Here is a 23,365-nt window from a genome sequence, read left to right as displayed (position 1 = left end):
TTTGTTGTGAGCGGCAGAGAAACAAAGAGAATCTCGTGTTGTGTCTTCGGGGAGCTGAGCTGTGTCTTCACATGTACCTGTTGACACTCGACCTGCCACCCAAGTGTTCCTGTATGAAAGAGAAGGGCTCAGACCTGTTTGGGTGAAACTTCACTCCTGTTTTTTCACTTTTTTGCGTGTGTTTTTTTTGTGAGTGTGTGTGCGTTTGGACTGCTCTCACTGTGAGTCAGAGAGCCGGCCTCTGTGTGCATGTTTTAGTTTGCATGTGTTGGGACTGTGAAACGAGTGCAGCCTATCTCTTACACAGGTCTCCTGTCACACAGGCTGCTGCTCCTTTTACCGCTGTAGGATTAAAGATTAATTCATTGAGGGCATGGGCAGAGTTCAGCTCACTCGCTGCATGCTCCTACCACATTTAACTGTTAACGTGCTACACATCTGAAATGCCAACACTTTGCGAGTCTGATGCACCAAACCGCTCTTAGACTATTTAAACATGGACTCATCATTACGCATGGCCAGTGTCTTATTTAACAGTTCCCAACATGGTACATGCCAGATAGTGGAACTCGGGGCTCATTAGCTGCCTCTATTTGTTATCCAATAAGAGAAATCGATTGGAAACCCCACCCCCCACACCCTCACCCCAACCAACTCCTCCGGGAGGTGATTATTCTTTTTCCTGACTGACTGTGGGAGTAACACAGTTATACCTCATGCGTTATCTCTGTTTGAGTGTTTCACACAGTGAACTTGGTTCCAGAGAGATAATGTCATCATAACAGATGGTTGTAGGAGGAAAGAGCCAAATGGACGTCTCCGACTCAAGCATATATGATAGCTTTAACTTTGCTATCATTAATGTATTCATTCCTTACCCTGCTTCATTCTTGCTGCTTTTTATTCATCGTCGGTCGCACTTGGTAACACTTGTTTAAACATATTTATCCCAGTTGACCTTTGCCCAATCAACTGTGTCAGGTGCTGACACTGAATCTGCATGCCACAAGTTCCTTGAGAAAACAGTTGAGTGTAGGATGTTATTACCAGGAACCAGTGAAATGCAAAAAGATGACCACATTGGCTTCAGCGACTTGATGGACGGAGCAGAGAAGCGATGATATAAGGCACTGCTAAATGTCCCCTTTCTCTTTGAAGCGCTGAAGATATTATACCTAAAGCAACTATCAGATGGTAGGATAATGATGTGGTTGCCAGCAGTCTGAATGCATTATGAAACTTTCAACTCTCTTCCTAGCCTTGTTTAGTTAGCACTTCTTTTCTGTCTCCTTTCCTTTGTACCCCCCTCACTGCCGAGATATTTCTTATTTTCTATCACATGAATGAGCCTGTTCAGCATGGAGAGAGCAGAGTGTCCTCTGAGAGTCGTCGTGCCTTGTTCACCGCAATGTTATTTTTACTGCTCTTTCACTGCTCGAATACCCAGATGGACTCCCCTCTTCTTCCAGAATAGTCTATCTGTCTGTCTCTCTGTCTGTCAGCGTGTCTGTCCGTCACTCAGCTCGCCTGACGGGGGAAAGCAAGTCCACCCATGTACACCGAGATATCTCTCTCGGGATTCTTGATGGGAATTTTCAAAGCCATTCTTCATGCTGCGAAGTGACTTAATTTCTCGCCGTCCTTATCAGGAGTGTTTCCAAACTCCTGCAGATGCACTCAGGGCCGGGGTAATTGGAAACGCTATGACAGCATGACGGTGAAATAATATGTTTGCATGTTTCGGGTTGTGATTATTTTTGGGATGGCGGTTTGAACCACTTTCTCCCTCCCTCTCTCTGTAGCTGTCTTTCTCATGTGTTGCTCCGTCTACCTCGCTCACTCCCTCTTGTTCTTCCTTTCTGTGCGTCCTTCCCCTGCCTGTGCAATGTGACGGAAGGTAGTGCTGTGCTCTGCTCATGTCGGATCCATTAGGGATGAAAGCACACTGCAGTGATAAAAGATTGATCCAGTCCTCCTTGCATCACATTCACATCCCTCACACCCTGCTCCCTCATCCTCCACTCCAATCCAAAGTCAACCCAGTTTTCAATTTATCAAATCATCTGTAGTCCTCTAAATAAATCATCCTCACCAAGTTTACCATGGCAAACTTTTCCCGGAGGATTTCGTAAAGGGGAACATTCTGTTTTTCTCGTGCAGGATGCTGTACTCAGCCTGTTGTACAAGGTTACAAGTTCTCGGTGATGCAAAGAAAATATCTTCCTTCTTCTGAAATTTTCTGGGGAGTACATTGAGAAAAAGTAGGACTGTTCCTCCTTTGTTGTACCAAGAAGGGCAATATGTACTTGGCTAGCAGAACCAGTAAGACACTGGCATCCAGCCCAGCACACACAGGTCGTACTTCACCTGTTGTATCCGAGGAGGCAAAGACAAACACAACAGTTTGTCAGCTGGGAGGCTATAATTACTCAGAGGAAGGACGGGATTTGGAGAAGGAATTTCACTGTGGTTTTGCTTTTATATCTTAGGACATGAGCCATTCAAGAGCACCTAAAAACACATTCTTGTGTTGTAAAACTGCAGAAATGTCTGGACTGATCATAAATAAGTCCTTTGATTCCAGGTGAGACATGGGAACAAGGGAAAAGTTTGTTGGCAACTGCAAACCATTATACTGCTTTTTGTCTTCAGTCACCCTTTTCAGTGAATACTGTTGAAATAGTTTTAGGTCTTTGAGCATCATATACTTCCTTAGCCCGAATGTCTCTTCGTTCATCCAACCTGTGCAGGTCAGAGGTTAGATTAAGCCGCCTGCTCTCACAATGTCCTCACAGAGCTCCATGCACCTAAGGACATGTTTTCAGGTGCGTCCAGCTGACTTTTAAGTTCACCGGAGTGAATGCTGTCATGTCCTGTCAGGGTGAACTTCTTGGAGCCTTCATGGGTGTTTGCTCCGTCACATCATCAAATGCAGAGCTTCACATTTCCCTTTCTGTTGTAGCAGTTTGAAACCACTGGCAGGATAGAGTTTCCAGGGTTGTGGACGTCTGTGTCTGTTTGTCTCTCTGTCCATGGCTCTCAATTCTTCCGGGTATAGTGATCGTAACGCAGTAAACATCTCCACCAGCCCCCTGGGATGGTCATGTGACTTTGTGTGTGTGTGTTTGTGCGCATCTGTGAGAGCGAGCAGCAGGTTGCTCCCTTGCTCAGCCAGCCATGCTGTGTTGACTCTCTGCACACAGAGCTCTCTGGGTAGTAAATAACATGGTGCCTCAGCCAAGGGCCCGGACGGGGCCAGAAGGGGGGTCAAGACGCCAGCAAGAAAGAGAAAATGTCTGCCTCAGGACCCAGAGATACTAAATCAACGGACAGGAGATGAGAGAGGCAGGTGGATTTGACAGACTCGTCCCTCACGCTGAGAGGCTTTACGTTTGACCTGTCATTCAATGTACGTAGATGTGTTTGATCAAGCACAACAAACGAATGCTGCTCATGAGTAGATGGCAGCTACCAGTCCAGAAGTCCAGAAGAACAGGTCCAAAATAGAAAACCTCAAAGCAAAAGGGATTCTCATGGTACTGTAGATGCTGTTTTGTTTTGAATGAGGATGTAGAACCAAGGCACGATGAGGTGGAAGCATGTGAGAACATGAAAGACACGTCTCAAAAGCACCGGGAAAAGCTCTTACCGAATATCCAAAGGTGAGCAAAATTAGGTGAGCCTGTGACAAATCTAGGTATTAATAAATTTTTCACCAAGCCCCAGTGAGCTGTCACATGCACATGCATCTTTGTTCTGTCAGTTCTTCAGTATGTAATAGGAATATTCTCAAAGCACAGGTGAAACTGTGCCAACGCACCAAAGCGAACACTTTTTCATGCATAGAGATGAAGAGACAAGCCACATTTTCAGTGTCGGGTTACCTTCTTGTCTGCAGTTTCAGGTAAGATGTTTGACTCAGACCTGGGCCCTGGGCCAAAACGCAGCTTTACTCAGTTACCTGGGCACCCTGGCAGAGCAAAAACCTGGATCCCCCTCAAATGTGGAGCGTGGACTGCTCCAGGTTTTACACAGCAAAGTTACCCAGATAAAGTGGTAAACTTGCTTCATGAAACAGTTCCTTTATGAAAGGCCTTTGCTGCCATCTCTACGCAACTGACTGCACTTAACTGTTCGGTCTGTTTCATTTTGCTGTATCTCAGACTTGGTGTTTATGCTGTCTGCCTGCTATTGAATATTCCCCCCTTTAACAAACATTCATTATGCCGTCTTGTCAAGCCTGCCCCTCGTCATTCCTCCCCCTCCTCTCTTTTTTCTTTCCCGAGGGGTAGCCGACTTATGTCTCATATGTAAACTTCAGAACAGAAGCCTTGACAGTATTAAGCTGTGTGCATATGCATGTGTATCCATGCCAAAGATCGCCCTGGTGATCTTGAGTCAGAGGGGTAAAAGGAAGCTTTCCAGTGAAAGGGGCACCATAGGCAGATATACCGTCTTAATCCCAAAGGTGCTCCTAGGATACTGGGAATCAGCCATAAATCTGCATCCTGCCCTCCTACCTTTTCCTTACTCATCTTGACTGCCCACACATCCTCCCCCCACTGCTCTGATAGGCGTGATCGTAGCTCCTCCTCAGAGTAATGACAGGGAGAGAGAGTCATGTGTGACACCTCCCCATCAAACTATAAATCTGGCTTATTGAGAGGCCCACCCTAAGCCTTGTGATCCCCATGCAACACAAACAGATTCCACCCTTTACTTTTTTAAATGGGTACATTTAGGACTCAGCCAGCAGTACTTCTGTGGTACTGACTAACCACTGCATTTCAAAGACTGTCTAGCTCTTAAAGCTTGTCTGGTCAGTTTTGCAATGATGTTTACTCATTTGTTGGTCATATAATATGTGATTTAAATCCAATGTTAACCAATATTAAGCTGTTTTGTTTAGTCAAAGTTCTTTTATGGCTGCTTGTGTCAGTATTCAACATTAAAGGTGTTTTGCCAAATGAAAAAAGGGCTTTTTGGAAAAACATGTTCATATCTTTGTTATCATCAGCAAAACTCATGGCATGGTATGGTGTTGGACAAAAATTAATGTATAGGATCTTCAGCTATAGTTAACACCATCCTTAACTTGATTTAATCTTTATCCCAACACATTAAACATCCCCCAACCAATCACTGATGCTATAATTTTTAGAGTTGGTACACCTCTCTACTCATAGAATAAAATGGTTTAAAATATCTCGTTGATGCCGGTGGAGAGGAAATGCACTCTGCCCGGTTGGCCTGTCAAAATTTGCCAAAATGACTTTCGATTATTCCTCCTGAAAATAAGTGCATATGTCCATAAGAGGACATAGAGAGACATACTACTTGTATGTTATTTCATGACATGTATTTTGAAAGACCTACATACTTTCAAATTACAACATAATCAAATAAAATATGTTCTATATGGAAACAAGATAAGACTCACCAAAACCTTCTTGGTTCGTCTTTCTATCCAAATTTTCACAATCGAATATTGGTAATAGTCCCTGTGTGTCACCTCATAGATGTTCATTTCAATCTTTTTTTTCTGTCTTTTTCCTCCTTATGTGTATGAGTTATTTTTTTGCATCAACTAGCCTTTTAGCTCAGCTCCAACAATATGTGGCACTTATAAGAAGTTGTTTAGTCAGAATGTGATGATAAAACCTTACCTGCGGGTGAACGGTGTGATTTGGGAAGTGTGTTCACAATACAAAGGCTTCATGATTAACTAAAGTCAAAACATTGTTTATACATGATGTAGTGTACATTCCATTCCACAGTACTTGTCAGTTGGAGCGGCATTTTTGTGGAATGACTCCCCTCTATGGCAATGAAAAGACAACATCTTGTCTGTTTATAACAAGATTGTACCCGGTCCTGTTGCGATAGGTTACCTGAAGGTCAGCACACACACACGCTGATGCTAACTTGCTGTCTCTGTCGCCGCATGGCTGTGTTTACCTGTATCCCTCTCTCCAAGGGCCAGGTATGTGGGAACTCCCTGGGTAAATACTGGGAGGGTGTGAGAAGAGATGTTTTGCTCGGGAGAGTGTCCTTTAGCAATGGAGTAACATGTTTATCGGGACGGCCTGTGGCTTTCTCTAAAAACTTCCTGGCAGTTGTTCAAAGAATGTCACAGGCAGGAACTCTGGCTTTCAGTTTCAAAGAGGATCTAATCAAAAGCAGCGGTGAGTGGATTGCATTAGCCATAGTAATAGTTTGTGAACTGCCCGTGTAATGTCTGTGACCTCGATTGATGTCTTGGGAGGAAACTGGCTGGAAGTCTTCACCTTCATCTGTGAAAACATTCGTTCAGCAGACGGCTCCGTGTTTTCTTTATCCAGGAGTCATATATTTTTGTTATATATATTACCATTCCAACCCTGCAGAAGAATGTGCACCCGGTCTACCCTGGATTGATAACTGCCTTACCTAAGACTGAATTTACGTCTTGTATATCACTGAGGCACATGATGTGTCAGACTGAGCTGTCAGATTATGTAGGTCTGTGGCTTTGAGCTTTCTTGTGTGCCGTTTTCTTTGCAGCAACACATTGATATTTGTTTCCTTGGGCGTGCCAATGGCAGTGTTCACTTCAGCTCAGATAAGGCCTGGCAAGTGTGCATTGCATCATATGTTGCATGGAATTAAAGCATGATGAAAGACCCACACTCACTCACTGAAGAAATAGCCTCCCTTCAGTACCTCCACAGTTACATTACATTCAGTTGCTTTGATTGAACAGCTGACATTTATATATATTTGTATATATATGTAATTTGAGGCCTTATTTTGGATTGTACTTGGAATGTAGACAGAGCCATCCATCCATCCATCCATTTTCTATACCGCCTATCCCTTTCAGGGTTGCGGGGGGGCTGGAGCTTATCCCAGCTTCAACGGGCGAGAGGCGGAGTACACCCTGAACCGGTCGCCAGCCGATTGCAGGGCAACATGCAAAGACAGACAACCATTCACACTCACACCTAGGGGCAATTTAGAGTCACCAATCAACCTAATGAGCATGTTTTTGGTTTGTGGGAGGAAGCCGGAGTACCCGGGGAGAACCCACGCATGCACGGGAAGAACATGCAAACTTCACACAGAAAGGCCCCGGCCAGCAATCGAACCAGCAACCTTCTTGCTGTGAGGCACGTGCACTACCTGCTTGTCCCACCGTGCCGCCGCTACTTGGAATGTAAGTTGGCCAAAAAAAAAAAAAAAAAGAAAAAAAGTTGAGTAAATAATTGATATGAGCAGACATGGAAGCGACCTTTAAATTACTAATGAGTTTAGCTTCAAACCTGTGACACTGGAGGCCATGGCATTTCTGACTCCTCAGTGACGCACGCACGCACGCACGCACGCAGGAAGTGAGAGTGGAGCGCTGCCAAAAGCTCACCTATAGATAGCATGTTAAAGTAAATTTAAGGTGTCTAATTTGTAGTCATGCACTGTGTGAATTGCATGCTTTCAAATTCCTGGGTACACTTTCACAGTTACATGTTGCTTTAGTCCTAAGTTAAGCATCATCATTACGTTTGAGTCAGCCTGTCTGCCGTCTGTCGTTTAGCTATGTAACATATTATTTTGGCCATGCGATGACTGAATGTATATATGGCTGTATGCCTGTGTACGTGTATGCATTATCGAGTGTGTGTGTTGTGTATGAGCTTGGCTGGGAACAGAGCGATGTCCTCCTTCCCTGGCAAGCACTGCTGAGTCAGGTTGGGAGTATATAATTACACATGGGTGCCCATCAGCAGTCTGAGAGCTGTCTTCCCTGGCTCACCCAACAATACAAACTCCTGTGCTCACAGGGATCAGCCTGCAGGCAGCCAAACCACTCGTCCTGAGCCGAGCTCTCAGCAGAGGCCAGCTCTGCCCGGCCTTCCACGGGCTATGTGCAATCCTGCATTATCATTCTCTCCATTAGCTGCCAGCTCTGTGGGCGGATCCATGAGTCAGCGCAAACAAATTCCTGGTCTCTAATGTACTCGCCTCCACTCGGTTTCCGGGGTTGAAGCAAACAAGTGAATGACTACTGCCAAACCAGGTGTGAGTAAGTCTTTCACTTGGTGAGATGAATAATGTAGTAGTCTTTTATTGTGGCCAGGGCTGTATAAACTACTGTGGCCACATGCTCTTAGGAGTGTACCTTATTGCTTTTCAATGAAAATCAAAAGTGCGCAAAAGGTTTCTTTATATTTCCACAGTAGAACCACCAAAACAAAATCTGCTCTCCAAGCATTTTCAACAACTTCAATTAAATGATGATTCTCCCTCTCACACCTTCCTCCTGTCCGTCTCTCTATTGGTTCAGGCCAGGTTACCATCTGTCTGTGTTAGTGCTGCTGGTGATTCATGATGACTGGGATTTCACACTAAGTGCTGTTTTACACAGTGTGACTGGAGTGGTAGTGACAGCCACAGGTGATGGCCAGACTCTGTCCATGTCGAGGCCTGCTTCAGATCAACTGGAGTAATTGACCGCAACCTTTAAACCCTCCTTAGTCATCAATTACATGCACAGCGATTACACAGCTTGTGTGTTTAGTGACTGCACATGACGTGGAGCAGCTCAGAGCTGAAGAAACCCATTTGTCCAGCTGATCTGGGATTTGAGCTTGCAATCGTTTACTGGGTCTACTTTTGTAAATACCAGGCGCCACTGCCCATATTTGCCCTTGATTTAGAGGCAAAGGTGTCCCTTGTATTAATGAGCCACTGATCTGCTCTCATTGGTATTTCACAGTTGGACAGGCCAATCATTATAATGGAGAAGACTGAAGGCTGCAGCGACAGATCCCTGTATGCAAGTATGACGACTAAAGCTTATTAGCGCTATTTCTGATTCCTTTGCGCCGAGTCATTAGCATGTCAATAGAGGAGAGACACAGGCGGACAGGGGACATTTTCAAAGAGCTGGCCGGTCACAAGCGTTTGAATTGTGTTCCAAGAAATATTTGCTAAATTAATGTCCTGTGAAAAAATGCATTATTCATCAGGTGTGTTGAAGCATCAGTGAAGCTCCGTTAGCACGGAACCAGGCAACCATTCAGTCTAATTAACAAGCAGCGTGTCTGAAGAGCCTGCTGCAGCCTGGCCCTCCACTGTGACCAAGTAGAAGCAACACAGTCACAATTAGTCATAGTGAAATACACAGTTTTACATGTATGTATACACTTAATGCCTGCATACAAATTAAATGTTATCTTGGCAGCGCAAACAAAAACACACATAACCCAGTTTTCTTTTCAAAAGCAGAGCTACAGAAGTGGTGCGCATACCATAAAGGGAATAGACTGCTGTTTGATGTTTTGTTAACACCTCCCAGACAAAATAAATCACCCAGCTGCGACTCTATTATTTTTCCTACTTTTTACTGCCTTGTCACATACTATAAAAGCCAATTATCCCCTGTGTGAGAGGTGTGTCCTCATTGCAATGTTATTAAGTTTTAATTCGCCCAATGGAAGCCCTCAGATCTTGGATCTCGTTTCCTGACATGCCCAGTGGGCCACTCCCTGCTCTCTGACCGCAGGCACCGGAGCCCTGCTGATCATGGTCTCTGCATGGGAGTTATGGTGTTTTAGGAGCTACTGATGGAGAATTTTCCTCATGGCTGATCTGGAAGAAGATCTGTCCATCAGAGATACATTCATGAGCAGATAAAGACACAAGGCTAGGCTCGGCCTGTCAGTGTTCTTATGAAATGTGAAGCATCTCCCCGTATATCTTCTGTATTTGCCTGAGGACTACGTTGGCTGTAGCTTGCACAGATGTTTTGGATTAGCACAGTTCAACCCTTCAGGCAGGTTTTGCTGAAGGAGACGTTAAAGAGTCGAGCAATGCTTTGCGGAAATGTAGGTGAAGTTATAAAATCAAAAATCATGCAAATGGCAGTGAAACAGTGCAGGTGTTAGAAAAGAGAGTGGCATATATATATAAAGGTAAGTGGCAATTCTAAAAAGCCTTGTTCATTAAAGTGTCATGAAGGAAAGCTCTCCTTAGTCCTGAGGCTGTGACCGCACAAGCTTGCTCATCGTTAATAATGATAATGTATTTTTCACCCAGCTGGCGGCTTCCAGCACTACCTGAATACTTCTGTCAAACTTTCAGTGGTCACGTAGGCAAAGGTAGGACTCTGAGTCAGATCCGTTGTTTGTATGCATTTAGAAATTGTTATTTTGTGTGTGTGTTGTACCACTCTTGCTATGAAAGTGCGCTTGCAGGCAAAAACATATTTTTTCATGCCGTGTAATGAAGAAGTGAGTGAGAATACCCATGTGATTCATCACAGATTTCCACAGAGAACCTGTTTTAATTGCTGAAGCAAAGGATAATTTTGTACCATAAGGAGTAATTATTGTGCTGCTCTCAAATATGAGCATGTTGTGGACTTCTCTGTTTGTTTTTGGTCTTATGTGTCTTTAAGCACATACACTGTGCTTACTCGGTAGACTGAAACACTGGATGGCGAAGATCGGGGAGGAGGAAGAAAGAATGCAAAACAGGAGGCGAGGGAGGACAAAAGAATGTATCTGCTCTGCTTTTTTTACTACTTGTATCCGTAGTAACGTGGACATAAAGCGGGTGAGGCGAGGCAGATGACCCAGCGATGCCAGGGGCCACAAAAGAGGCAACACTGTCTGCTGAGTGTGGAACTAGAGCAACAATAGTGTCTCTGCAGTACAGATGAGGCCTGGCTGCTCGGTGCCAGCGTGTTACTGGCTCTTTGAGTGTTTATGCGTCTCTGCCAACCTGGACCAGAGTGGCACAGAAGGCACAGCTTCTCCCAGCACTGTTCATTGTCCTCCAACAACAATGTCTAAACTATTATGTACACTTTAACTAGCCTGGGACGGGGTCCTGTTTTCTCTGTCGATGCTGATAACTGTTTATAGTCGTCTTTCTGTGCTCCTGTATCTGCCCGTGCTTCAGATCTTAGGCAGTGTGTGATGTATGCTCCCTGCCCTTTACTCCTACCATTGTTCCTTGGGCTTGTGTTGCTGCAGAGATAGCACAGTGACTCTCTGAGCTGGAGCCACCTCTCATGAAGATAGGCCTAAATGGCATGTGTGCATGCAAAGACCCAACAAGCTTGTACATGAAGACATGCGACCCAACCTTTGACCACTGCACTAGCATGAGACAGTGTTCTGTGCTTCCTGCGCCCACACGCACGCATACTTACGCATTACACACCCTCTTCACTACTCTTCTTGTAGCCTGAGGGCTCAGGTGTAGAGAAGCTACAGTACATTAGTATCCTTCCTTGGAATTTTTCAGATAACGTTTACAGTTTTCCGCTTGTTTGGCAATACTGCTTATGACTAAAAGAAATGAAATGTTCAAGCCTTTGCAAAAGGAAATTTAGGCCGAAGGGTGTGTCTGTCCAGCTGTGTGAATTCTTGTGTATTAGAGTTTCTGCATGCATTGTGTGGATTTTTGGACAAAACAAGTGGAAGAGTGGGATTTTCCCACAACATTCTTAGCTAGATGTTGGGTGTTTATTTTTAGACTGTAAAGAAATAAAATCGTATCAAAAAGAGGGTGTCCAATAAGGAAAAAACAGTCTAAATGGACAGATGTTCGTTCTCAAGCCTTGAAAGCTGTTAACAGCTGTAGTTTTGGCGTACGGCTGCTTCTCTGTGCCCAGTTTGTCCAAAAGGGAACATCAGTTCACAGCCCGGCGCCGCTGCTCACACAGAGTGGCACACAGACAAGCCGAATCATGCCCCCTGTGTCTGCAGGCCTGTGATGCTAACCACTTCTGCCCTGAGTCGAATGCAGCGAGGAGGGAGGCTGTTACTGAAGAGAGACAGACAGAAGCACAGACAGGGTGATGAAAGACGCAAAGCGGGTTAGCTTTGGATGGGTGACTGATGATGAGAGGGGAGAGAGGGAGAGAGGGAACAGCACATGGCTCCAAATCTCTGCTCCTTTCTCCACCACTCTTTCCCCCTCTTTTATCTGTCTACCTGTCAGACATTTTCTTCCCACATTTATTCTCCCCCTTTCTCATTTGCTCACTGTCTGTCTTCCTCACTGTCTCTCTCTTTCTCTCCCTTTCATCATTTCGTATGAGTGGTCTGTTTTCTTTATTCAACTTAAGATCCTCAAGTGGGAAATGTTTTTAATTGCCTCAGTTTGCTGATTACCTCCGAAGGGATGGTACATTTACTTGATTTTATTTTTCCTCTGAGGCAACACGTGACAGGCCAGAGCTCAGAGTTTCATCTGAAACTATGTATTGTGTTGAGTGGGTGGGTGGGGCGGGGGTGAAAGTTTCTTTTTTTGGGGGGGGTGACCTGAGGTTAAAGGGTTTGGATGTGTGAGCGGTTGCCATGTGTATAAAATCATGAGTTTTGGATAACATTAGTGGCTTGCATTAAAGTCTGTGTGCGTGCGTGCGTGCGTGCGTGCGTGCGTGCGTGCGTGCGTGCGTGCGTGCGTGCGTGCGTGCGTGCGTGCGTGCGTGTGCATGCAAAGCGTTTGTGTGTGTTGACAGCATTTGCACATTGACTCTGAAACCAAACATTCTACATTAAGCTTCAAGCCACCCTACTTTTCAGGTAGCAGATATGTTGATTGACAGACTGTTCTGCCATATTTTGAACCTTATTTCAGCTCCTGTAATTGTTGTTCAGATCCTGCGTTGATGGGACGCCTCATGGTTCTGAGACTACATCTCAAAACAGCATAAAGGTGCCTCTCCGCCATCTGTATTTCAGTTAGAAGTGACACAGGACTCCAGAGCTGTGCTGTGAAAAGGAGCTGGGTCAGGCGGATGTCTGGTTCTCAGTGTTGTTGTGCCTGTGACAAAGAGAATAGACAGCAACCTGAGACTCGCAGGCCCGTTTGTTTCCTGTTAGTGCAGATTATCACATTTCACCAGCCAGGAGGGACAAGAACTAAGCATCATGGGAGAGTGACATTCTTAGCTGGGAGATGTTTGTGTGTTTGTGTTCTCATTTAATGAGATTGTTACGGTACATAGAAATCCTGGACAGATATAGAAACCTTTCCGTTAGGTACTGTCTGCAAGTTTGTTTGCATTTAAATTGCATCTATTTCAGGCAGGTATGACCTAATTTCCCTATACATGCAGCCACGTATTTTACAATAATATTGAGGGTTGAACCTGTGTTTGAGCTTTGTAAATAGTTTTCTTACAGATGACTCCAAGGTATGAAGATACTTTTGCATAGAGGATCGTTTGGCCTGTAATGTAGCATTCCTCTGCACAAGGCTTGAAGATTTTAAAATGTTTCTTCCTGTCCACCTCTGCGTGTTTTGGAAAAAAGAAAAAAAAACACATAACTTCACAGCTAAATGATTGTCTACTCACTCTGTGACTCAACCAGTTAGTTATAATCTAATAACACAGCACAGTCTGTCTTCTCGAAGAAAAACATTGACATCTCTGCCGTGTTGAAATTTGTGGCGTTTGATTTCAATAGCGCTCCAGTTTCGTATCAAGTTTCTTTCCAGATGAAATCACCTCGTTTGCATGGCTCAGAAGAATTTCTACCACATGTGATCATCCATCTCTATCTCCCGCTTGTTTCGTGTGATCTCGTTCTTTGGGTTCAATCTCCGAGCTGTGCTGTCATTCCCTCTGTATGTGGTGTGTCACGTCGGGCTGATCTGTGTGATGTTGCCACATCAGGGGCTGTTTTTGTTTGGCATCGAAATAGCGGAGAAGTAATGGTGGTGCGGGGCAGCCAGGTCAGCAGCAGGGGAGGAGGAGGAGGAGGAAGAGGAGGAGGAGGGCGGGGTGAGGTCTTTGTCAAGAAAAGCAGGAATTCTTCCGGCTGGCAGATGAAGTCAGTGCATTCCTCCAAAGCAGCTCCCTATAGGCAGCCAGTGGAGCAGAGCCAGGCACTGAATGAGGGGCAAGATAATGGTGGGGCTCAGTATTGAACACCACCCATTGAGAACCGGAGAGACAGACAGAAAGAGAGCACCATCTGTCTGACTGTGGGTGAGGAGTTGTCTTTTTATCCACCAAGGCTACAAAGTTTCATTTACTGTGCCAGGCTCTATAGATAATCTTACTGCTGCCTCAGGCGTTTCACTTTTTATGAGCACTGCAGTATTTTATTACCTTGTTTTGAAGCTGAGCTGTAAAAGTACAGACAGGCGGAGTGAGGGCTGAACACAACGATATTCATTTAGGTTAAACCTGCTGCCCAGACGGGTGTTTGGCTACCTGCTGATCCTCTCTCTGAAGTAAGAGGAGACCCAGTTCTGGTCCTGCTGAGGGGGATCAGGCCGAGGGACACAAACACACACAGACACGCACGATTGTTCTGTCTCTCCTGCATTTCTACCCGCACAAACACCCTCTCCCAAACATAGACACACTTGAGTTGCTCCACTTTCCCTGTCCGTTCCCCTCGGCAGTAAGCTATCATAACAGCTTTGAAGGAGGGCAGCAGAGCGTTTAATTGGGTTACAGATTGGCATTTATGCTCCCAGGTCCGCAAGATACTGCTGGGGTTCTTAACTAACCACTAGGAACTTAACAAAATACTACACTGCTCTACCCCTCGGCTGCTGGTCTAGAAATTTACAATTCAATGACACTCTCACTCGGCACAGCACATTTTTGACGTCAGTACTGTTTGGTGTTCCATTGTATTTTGTTTAGGTTAGCAACAAGTTGTGGCCTATGTTTGGTACGATTACACTGTGAACCACAACTCAGTGAAGCCTTTAGATAATAGGTGTGGTGTCTTTCTGCTACACACCAGAGCTTGCCATTGTTTCCACATTCACAAAAGCCTGTTCTTCCGACTGGGAAATTGGATTTCTTGGGTAATCATCAACAAACAAAACAAACAAATCAGCACACCTCTGACGTGTCTCTCTGCTCTTGTCTTTCAGAGTCAATGCTATGCAGTGTTGAGTTGAGTCAACCCAAGCTGAAGTGATCTGTTTTGAAGACCGTCTTACCGTTCACCCCGTCCTGCCTGTCCCAGATGGAGCTCAAAGTGTGGGTGGACGGAGTGGTGCGGGTTGTATGCGGCCTGTCGGAGGAGACGTCCTGCCAGGACGTGGTCATTGCTCTGGCCCAGGCCATCGGTGAGAAGCTCCAACTCTTTCCTGCTGTGAAATCATTGTGATGCCGTGTTGTGGCACAGGCTCTGTCTACTTGACAGTTTATCAAAAGGCCTGAAGACAGCCTGCAGAGTAAATTTGATGCAGACAAGAGTACTCTGCTTAGGCTGTAGCTATCCGATTCTGCACTCACCTTTTCATTCTCCGTCGACCCAAATCAAATACTCAACTGGATTGTAAGGGGGTCAGTTTGGATTTGAGCCGGCTCTCTGTGTCTGTATCCTCCGGCTTCATTGAAGTCATACGCCTCAACAGCGTTGAACACCATAACTCCAGATTTAGCACTCTCCTCCTTCCATGAGTGAGATGCCTGCCAAGTCATTAGGGAGGGTTTGTCCTAATTTCAAGGTCCTTGTGGAAACTTCAGTTTATTTGAACATTTTTTACATGATGTGCAAGTCTTACGCAGCAGCCTTTTATTTCAGTCCTCAGAGGCAGAGATTTAGAGGTATCGGCATCATCATAATACGTTTGATGTCATTTGTTCACTTAGCAGGGCTTGCGTAGAAGAAGTGGGAGGAGTCAAACTGACTGCTTTAAGTACACTGAAGGAGAAGAAAGGTCTTTTACAAGTAACTTATCAAGTCTCTTTGTGTAGTCCAAGTTTTTGGAAAAACTTCAGTTTGACGTGTTTTAGGCAAAGTAGGCTGTGTTGTTTTTTCTTTTGTAGGTGCATTTCTCTGTACTCATTCTCTGTCTGTCTCTGTCTCCAGGTCAAACAGGCCGTTATGTTCTGATCCAGCGTCTTAGGGACACAGAGAGGCAGCTGTTGGCCACAGAGAGGCCTCTGGAGTCCCTGGCTAAGTTAGGCCAACATGGCAGTGAAGTTCAGTTCTTCCTACGCCGTACAGGCCCTAGTAGCAGTGATGGACCCAGCTCAAAACAAGACAGACCAACTCCCCTCCCAGTGCCCAAGCATCCTGAGCCGGAGCTTTCAAAACGCGGCCAGCCTAAGAAAGCACTCACCTTTAACTTGGGCCCATCCACCTCTCCCAGAACCAAAGCCAAACAGTTTAAAAGGTCTCCTCGGGACTCTCCAGAACAAAGAGCCTCCCCCTCCACTTCTCCCAGCCCTGTATCCGCTCATGTGCCATCCCCCTCGCCCTCACCACCAATGGGCCCCTCCAAAGAGGAGGTCTTCAGGAAGGTTCTTCAGCAACAGGAGAGACTGAGGGCTTTTGAGGCCCAGCTGGAAGTCCTTGAGAGGGAGTCACATACCTGGGAGCGTCCCTACCCATCCCCATGTCCTTCACCAGTCTCTGATGCTCGCTTGCAAGAAGAGATGGACGCTCTGGAGCAAGCAGTGCGGAGGAACCAGGCCGAGCTTGCCCACGAGCAGTACTGGGAGGAGGAGTTTCAAGCAGAGGTGGAGAAGGAGCGAGGAATGAGGAGGAAGCTGGGGGAGCTCCATGCCAAGCTAGATGACTGTGGGCGGCGGCTCCATGAGTTCTCTGTTCGCTCTGCTCAACTGGAGCAAGAGATCCAGAGGGAAAGCCGGGCAGAAGGGAAAGCCAACAGACCAGAGGAATCCCTCGATGCCGTGAAGGTAGAGCTCCAGAGCCAGGAGAATCACAGCACACATCTGGAGGAGCAGCTATCTGAGACTGACAAGGCTCTGGGGAAGGCAGAATCTCTGCTGCAGGTAAGGAGAGAGGTCACAGTTCTGGAGAGAGGGCTGTGAATCCACATCAGCCCATATGTGATCATTTGAGGGGAGTTGCACAGACCCTCTTCTAGCTATGATGTAAAACTGTATCCCTCTCCTACCTGCATACTGCGGCAGACAAAACGACAGTGCAGAGACACTCATAAAAAAGAAGAGTACTGAGTAAAAAGGAAACATGATTTACTGTGGCATTTTGATATCTAAATAATTATACAAGAAATTATGATGACATGAATGTTGTATACTCGTATCCTACCTTGTCTGAAATGTTTTATTGTCTGAAGACCTATTAACAGTCTAGTTGAACCAGTCGGCAGGTATCATCTTGTATGCATGCTCTGAACACGTGGGTGGTAATGGTGTTTATATCAGATTCCTGGATTGTTTATGGACAAAGAGATTAAAGAGCACTGATTTGTAGAACAACAACCCCTTCTGTTGAATCTCCTCAGCCTGAACTTATCTTAGTTCATGGTGTCATTGTTTATTTACTTTTGGTGGATGTCATAGATGCGGCTCTATCAATAAAACCCAGTTTGAAGCGAAACTCAAGTTTCCTCATAATCCACATGAAACCCATGGGTATCCACTTCATGGAGCTGACTGAGGCTAGTTCCAGCCAGGGAAGTGAAGAAAATTAAAGTTTTCTTTTACTGTAATATCATGATGTTTTGAGTGTTTTATCACACGGAAATAGAGGACACTGCAAACAGTTGTGGTCTAGCTTTTCCATGTCTTTATTGGCAAAGACTGTCTAGACTCAAAGACGGCTGTTTCCCATTCCCAATCCTCTGGGCTACAAGTCATTAATAGCGAACCGGCTGCAAAAGCAAAACATAACAGTAAACTCACTGGAGTCATCAGTCAGTCATCCTTGTGGTGAGCGTGTGTGTGATTCTGGGATTGAACTCAACAGATTTACTGCCTGATTAACGGAACTGAGAGGGACTGTGTCATGATCAATTTGCCAATTACAACCCTGATTCCAAAAACTTGGGATGCTGTATAAAACATAAATAAAACAATGTGATCATTTGCTTATCTTTTTTGAGATATACTCAACTGAAAACAGTACAAAGACAATATATTTAATGTTTGACCTCATCGCCTTCATTGATTTTTGGAATTATCTGCTTATTCAGAATTTGATGCAGCAACATGTTTCATACACGTTGGGACAGGAGCAGCTAAAGACTGGGAAAGTGGTTGAATGCTACAAAAACACCTGTTTGGATCATTTCATAGGTAAACAGGTTGATTGGTAACAGGTGATAGTATCATGATTGGGTATGAAAGGGGCATCCTGGAAAGGCTCAGTCATTCACAAGCAAAGATGGAGAGAGGTTCACCACTTTGTGAACACATGATTGGATAAAGGATATTAACACATGGGCTCAGGAACATTTCATAAAACCAACTAAACATGGTTGGTTTGCACATGATCGTGTTTTGTTTTTATTTATGTTTTACACAGCATCCCGCCTTACTTTTACTTTCTCTTAATGGCATCTTAACAGTGGGGAAATGATACAGTGTAATAAAGCTCAGTCCATGATGGGAAGGTGTGTACGTGTGGATGTGTCGGTCATCAGTCAGCAGATCGGCTGAGGCTGCCAGCCGAGTGTTTAAGTGCTGGCACTGATGAGCACAGCGTTCCTGTCATTAGGCTAATGGAGGCAGACCTGCAGGTGTGAACTGCCTCAGCAGGCTGCCTCAGTCCAACATCAATTATACGTATAAACACACACACACACATACACATGTGTTGGGTTTGGGGCATAGCATGCTGCTGCTCCTTCCTGGACTGCGTGCAGACACATGCACAGTCGATTAAGACTGATCGACTGTCTGTATGCATCACAGTTTAATCTGTTGGTGCAAAGGTGATGCCACTGCCTCGATGGAGGGTCTCTGAGCTCCAGGTTTTCAATAATTGGAGCTAATGAATATCTTTCCCCCTGGCATCTGGTCTGTTAAGACAACTTTGAAATGCAGCCGCACAGGATCATTGCTGTGTATCCATCTATAAGTGTGCTTCAGACTGCTGGAACCTGATGCAGCCAAATAAAATGTGTATAGTAGTTGTGATGATTCATTGTAGCTGACTAGTCTGATGGTGGATGAGGTGATGGTGACCGTCAGTGACTTGAGACTGGACTTGTAGACTCTGCTGCCCCCTAATGGTGAAAAGATGCTTGACATTTACAGTGGTAGTACAGGCAAAATACAGTTGTCCTGCCTTATAGACAAATTAATAAATTATGCTGTTATTATTGTTGTTGTTATTATTAATGTTATCACTGAAATCATGCAACAGAGAATTATACGTATGGGTTAATAGGCATGTTTAGCACATCCCACTTTCCTATGCTGAGCCCACTTCCATTAACAGACAAGGTGTCAGTGTTGATTGTCCTTTTGTTTTCCTCACTGATCCATGTTCCTTTCCATCTCAGGCCAAACAGGAGGAGCTGGAGGAGTTGAATAAGGAGCTGAGGCAGTGTAACCTGCAGCAATTTATTCAACAGACAGGTGTCCTGCCAGCGCACACCCACTCACGCACGGAGCTTCAGGAGCAACTGGAGCAGCTAGAACTGGCACACCTACTGCAGGATGGATACAGTAATGGAGGTATGGAAACAAAAAACCCCAGCATCGTATGATTGGCCGGTAAAGTCACATGGCTAATATATTTCTCTCTCTTCCTCAGGCCACAGTGTAACTCCAGTGGAATCGCCGCCTCGCCCCACTGCCAAACAGTTCCTGGGACATCCACGCAACCTGCAAAACCCTCTCGTGTCCAGTCTCAACCCTGAGGGTGTGTATGTGTGAGACCCTGCTGCTTCCCAAGTCCATCCCGCTCTGCTCCTCTCCTCTCCTGCCCAGCCCCTGATCCCCAGAGCCCCCTGCCCCCATCTTAATTGGGTTTAAGGCGACAGCTGCCGTTTTTGGTGTTGGGTAGTGGAAGCATCTGTATGATGGAGGTCTTTGCTACTTTCCAGCTGCTCTTCTCTGTGCTCTGCCTTTCAAGGCTGAAAGACTTCTCTTCTGCGCCTCTCAGTCTTCTGCTGATTCCTGTCCTTAACTTTTTACAGTTGACTTCCTTTCTCTCACATGTCCCCGTGTGCTTTAAGTCTCTTGGTCCTCCCTTGTCTCTACTCCCCGCCCTGCTCCTATCTCACTGTTTGCTTCTGGACTAACAGTACCCGTTTTCATTATACTTTAATGCATCTGGGAACTTGCTCCTAATCCCTCCCTCTGTAATACAGAGTGGCCTTCCCACCCTCGAGTCAACAATTGTCTGCCGACAGCTGCTTTTCACCGTATCTCCACGTAACACGTCGATCACTGGGAATGACTTTAGCAGACATTCTGATTGTAGTGCTGTTTTTATACTGTGACATGGAAAGATATGAGACCAATGTCATTTCCGTTTGCCTTTTATGTATGGATACTATTTATATGTGAGCAGGGTGTATCTATACAATGCCTTGTACTTTGGTGACGCTTGACTTCCAAAGAGCAAGAGCCTTTCACGGAGGGCTCTGCAAAGTGTATTGCACTGTCCCATTCTCTTCCTGTGTGAAGCCTTGGCCCTTGTTTGCCTACACAGAAATGTATCTTCCTCTTCTCTTTCTGCCCTGCTTGAAGTCAGTGCAGCTTATTTTAGGAGCTTCTACCTTTTGCCAGTCTATTTTTGTCAAGCTCCGCGCTAAAAGAAGGGATACATTTCAGAAGTAGGGTCACAGGGCCACGGTTTGTTGAGATGTTTTTCTTTGGCCTGGTTCTTTTGCTGTCATCACACCCAACATTTGACCTGTCGTAACTCGCAATCTGCATCAGTGTACTGCGGATTTAGGATGATCTTAATCATCGTAATCCTAATAACAAACATCATGCAAACAGGGGAAGCTGTTGTTTTCAGTGCTCTGGCCATCTTCAGTACTGTTGTCCACAAATGACCATCCAGCCCACATAAACCAAATTTTCCTTTATCATAGCACTTAGCATTTTATCACATGTCTCTCTGTTATGCTGACAGGTCAAAGTGTTTTGAGTGTGCACTCTCTCCTTACCGTCTCTTGTGTGGTGTTTCCTTTGTGGGATTATACAACTGCTCATGCTTTGGAAACTACACACTTCTCAGTGCTTGTTATAGAAACATGCTTGAAACCAATTCTGTCCCTAAATGCTACTCTGACTTCAGTCATAGTCCACAGCCTGTACGGGTAAAGGAATGAACCCAATAACTGGTCTTGTGTCGGCTTCTCATTGGCATGTGTGAATATCTTGACTGATACAGGTCTCTCTGTCTCTGTCTTAGCTGAGAAATGTTGTCCAGACAAAGGGATCATCATCCCCACTTATTTTTGTGTGTCTTGCAGTCCTGACATCCAGAGAGTCGTCATGGAGATAAAACAAGGACCGCAGGGCCAAGGGAAACTTGTTCACTGTTCTGTCACCGTCACCTCCTATTTAACCCCATTCTTTGTCACTATTTAATCTACCATGATATACATACTGTATATACATAAGACAAATATATTTACAGAGTTTTGCTATCGTAAACACTGCAAAGTATCTGTATGAAATGTAAAATAATTTAGAAACCTTTTACCTAGAGCAATTATTACAATTCCGATGTATTTAAATATAATAAAAATGTGCATTGTGTTTTAGATAATCTATTGTTGAGTGATTGTTTTTCTTCATGTCACATTATGGAGTCACATTAATTATAATCATGCTTGTAATTACAGTAAGTAGGATGGAGTTGCAGCACATCTGGCATACCCTGCAGTAAATAATTAATACACCAGTGTATACTTTCTAAAAATTACAGTGCCGTGAAGCCCCTATGTGAAATGTATTATGAATATATTATAGGCACTGAAATATGCATGCTCCCTTTGCTGCTTGCGGTACAATGGTCCCTATGATGCATGATCATTTCTGGGCATTTTAAAGCCGCTATTCACAGGTGGCTGATAAAAGTTCACAAAGTGCATCCTTGGGAGCAGAGTGAAATGTGGCAAACATCCCGGCATCAGGGCGGCTGCTGTTATGGATGATGTCATGCGGTATGTCTACAAGACGTGACCATAAAGGCACAAGGCCACTGCAGACTTGAGAGCATTGGACACGCCCGACAAGCAATCCACTGCTCTGCAAACGTACCCAGTCGATAGTTCTTAAAGTTCCTTGTGTGTTCGGGCTATCAGTAAAGAGACTTCTTACCGTCAGAGGACATCTGATTGCAGGAAATTGGGGACTTCACCCCCGGAGTCTGTGTGTGTGTGTGTGTGTGCTGCCTCTCTTAAAATTGCTGACACAAAACAGCTCGTTGCTTTGTTACATTCTGTCATTTGTGATAAAAATCACCCTGGCATGATAGGATAAACAAACAGTTGCACCACTATGGGCTTCTGCACGACACTTTTGTCCTCCACCCCTTTCCTGTTTGTTTACCCTGGAGAGTAAATATGCTGGCTGTCACACAGGCTGAATGACTTGAGCTTTCCTTGTGCTCTGGCTAACCCCTGACTGAAACCCTGCGGATTTCTATAAATACTCTCATGTGCTGACACTTGCCAGGTACAATCCCAAGCACGCACATATTTTTTTTTTCCATGTCCACATATACATGTTTAGATGTCAGAAACCTCCCCAAAGCATCAAAAATACTTTTTTAAAAATCAGTTCTTTCCACTTTATTCCATCGCTGTTAACTCGTGACCACGTGTTTAGAAGTAAGGAGATAGATATTATGATTAATTGTGTAGAATTGGATTTTACTGAGAAGATTTAGAGCTGTCTGGCTTGGCAGGGGTTAGATAAGCCTCAAATCCTTGTTTAGTTCCCACTGTCTGGACAAGCCCACAGCATGGAGCAACGCTGACGCCTACCTGTGGACGCGAGGGATACTGCACATACACCTGATCTCAAACTACAAAACCTTACTCTTTGTATTTCCCACTAGCGCATTCACATTTAAGTGTTCAATCATGTCATGTGAACTCTGATGATAACGAGAAAAAATGCTGAATTTCATTTGCTGAAGATCCTTCAGATCTAATGTTTTTTTTTTTCAGTGCCACTGTTTTTTCTGCTATTCTACATGCAAAGTGAAATACATCCAACCTCACCCACTTCATATCTAAACCCAGAGGACTCCAATCTCATCAAGGGGACATTAACAGATTATGATGATGCTTCAGGACACTGCGGTGAGGGAATTATTTTTGCTCATACAGTGGCACTCCACATGAACCCCCGTCCAAATCTTCTTTGGAAGGTTTCGGATGAATGCGAAAGCTGAACGTTTGACCGCTTTGGGACCAAAACTGGTCGATAGGTATTCATAACAGGCAAGCGGGTGTCTGGGAACGAGTGAGCATCTGCACGTCCACATGATGACGATGATGAATGGGGTGGCCACAAGTTAATGAGTCTGACATAGTGCACTTATCTATTCCTCTGTGTCACAATGAGTCATTATGCACCGATGGGGATAAAACACTCTCACTGATACCAAGAAGTGCATCACATGGTCAAACAGAGAGTAAGATCCAT

At 44.9% G+C, this 23,365-nt stretch overlaps 1 protein-coding gene across 3 annotated transcripts in view; it reads left to right on the top strand.

The window, feature by feature from the left end:
- rassf7a (Ras association domain family member 7a) overlaps positions 1–21,474 on the top strand; it is a 36,042-nt gene extending 14,568 nt beyond the window's left edge. For 2 of the 3 annotated variants that reach the window (XM_070973054.1, XM_070973055.1), the window contains 5 exons: positions 14,893–15,090; positions 15,840–16,768; positions 19,249–19,423; positions 19,503–19,610; positions 21,178–21,473. In XM_070973054.1, coding sequence (XP_070829155.1) covers positions 14,988–15,090; positions 15,840–16,768; positions 19,249–19,423; positions 19,503–19,610; positions 21,178–21,209 — 1,347 coding nt within the window. In that variant the 5' untranslated portion in view covers positions 14,893–14,987 and the 3' untranslated portion in view covers positions 21,210–21,473. Of the gene's footprint in view, positions 1–14,892; positions 15,091–15,839; positions 16,769–19,248; positions 19,424–19,502; positions 19,611–21,177 lie in introns of all 3 variants that reach the window. The other variant, XM_070973056.1, reaches the window with a different exon arrangement.
- Positions 21,475–23,365: the final 1,891 nt, after the last annotated feature.

This window comes from Chaetodon trifascialis, chromosome 10, assembly GCF_039877785.1.
Source record: "Chaetodon trifascialis isolate fChaTrf1 chromosome 10, fChaTrf1.hap1, whole genome shotgun sequence".
Taxonomy (NCBI): Eukaryota; Metazoa; Chordata; class Actinopteri; order Chaetodontiformes; family Chaetodontidae; genus Chaetodon; species Chaetodon trifascialis.
The sequence above is the reverse complement of the archived record's forward strand: the minus strand, read 5'-3'. Positions and strand labels throughout refer to the sequence as shown.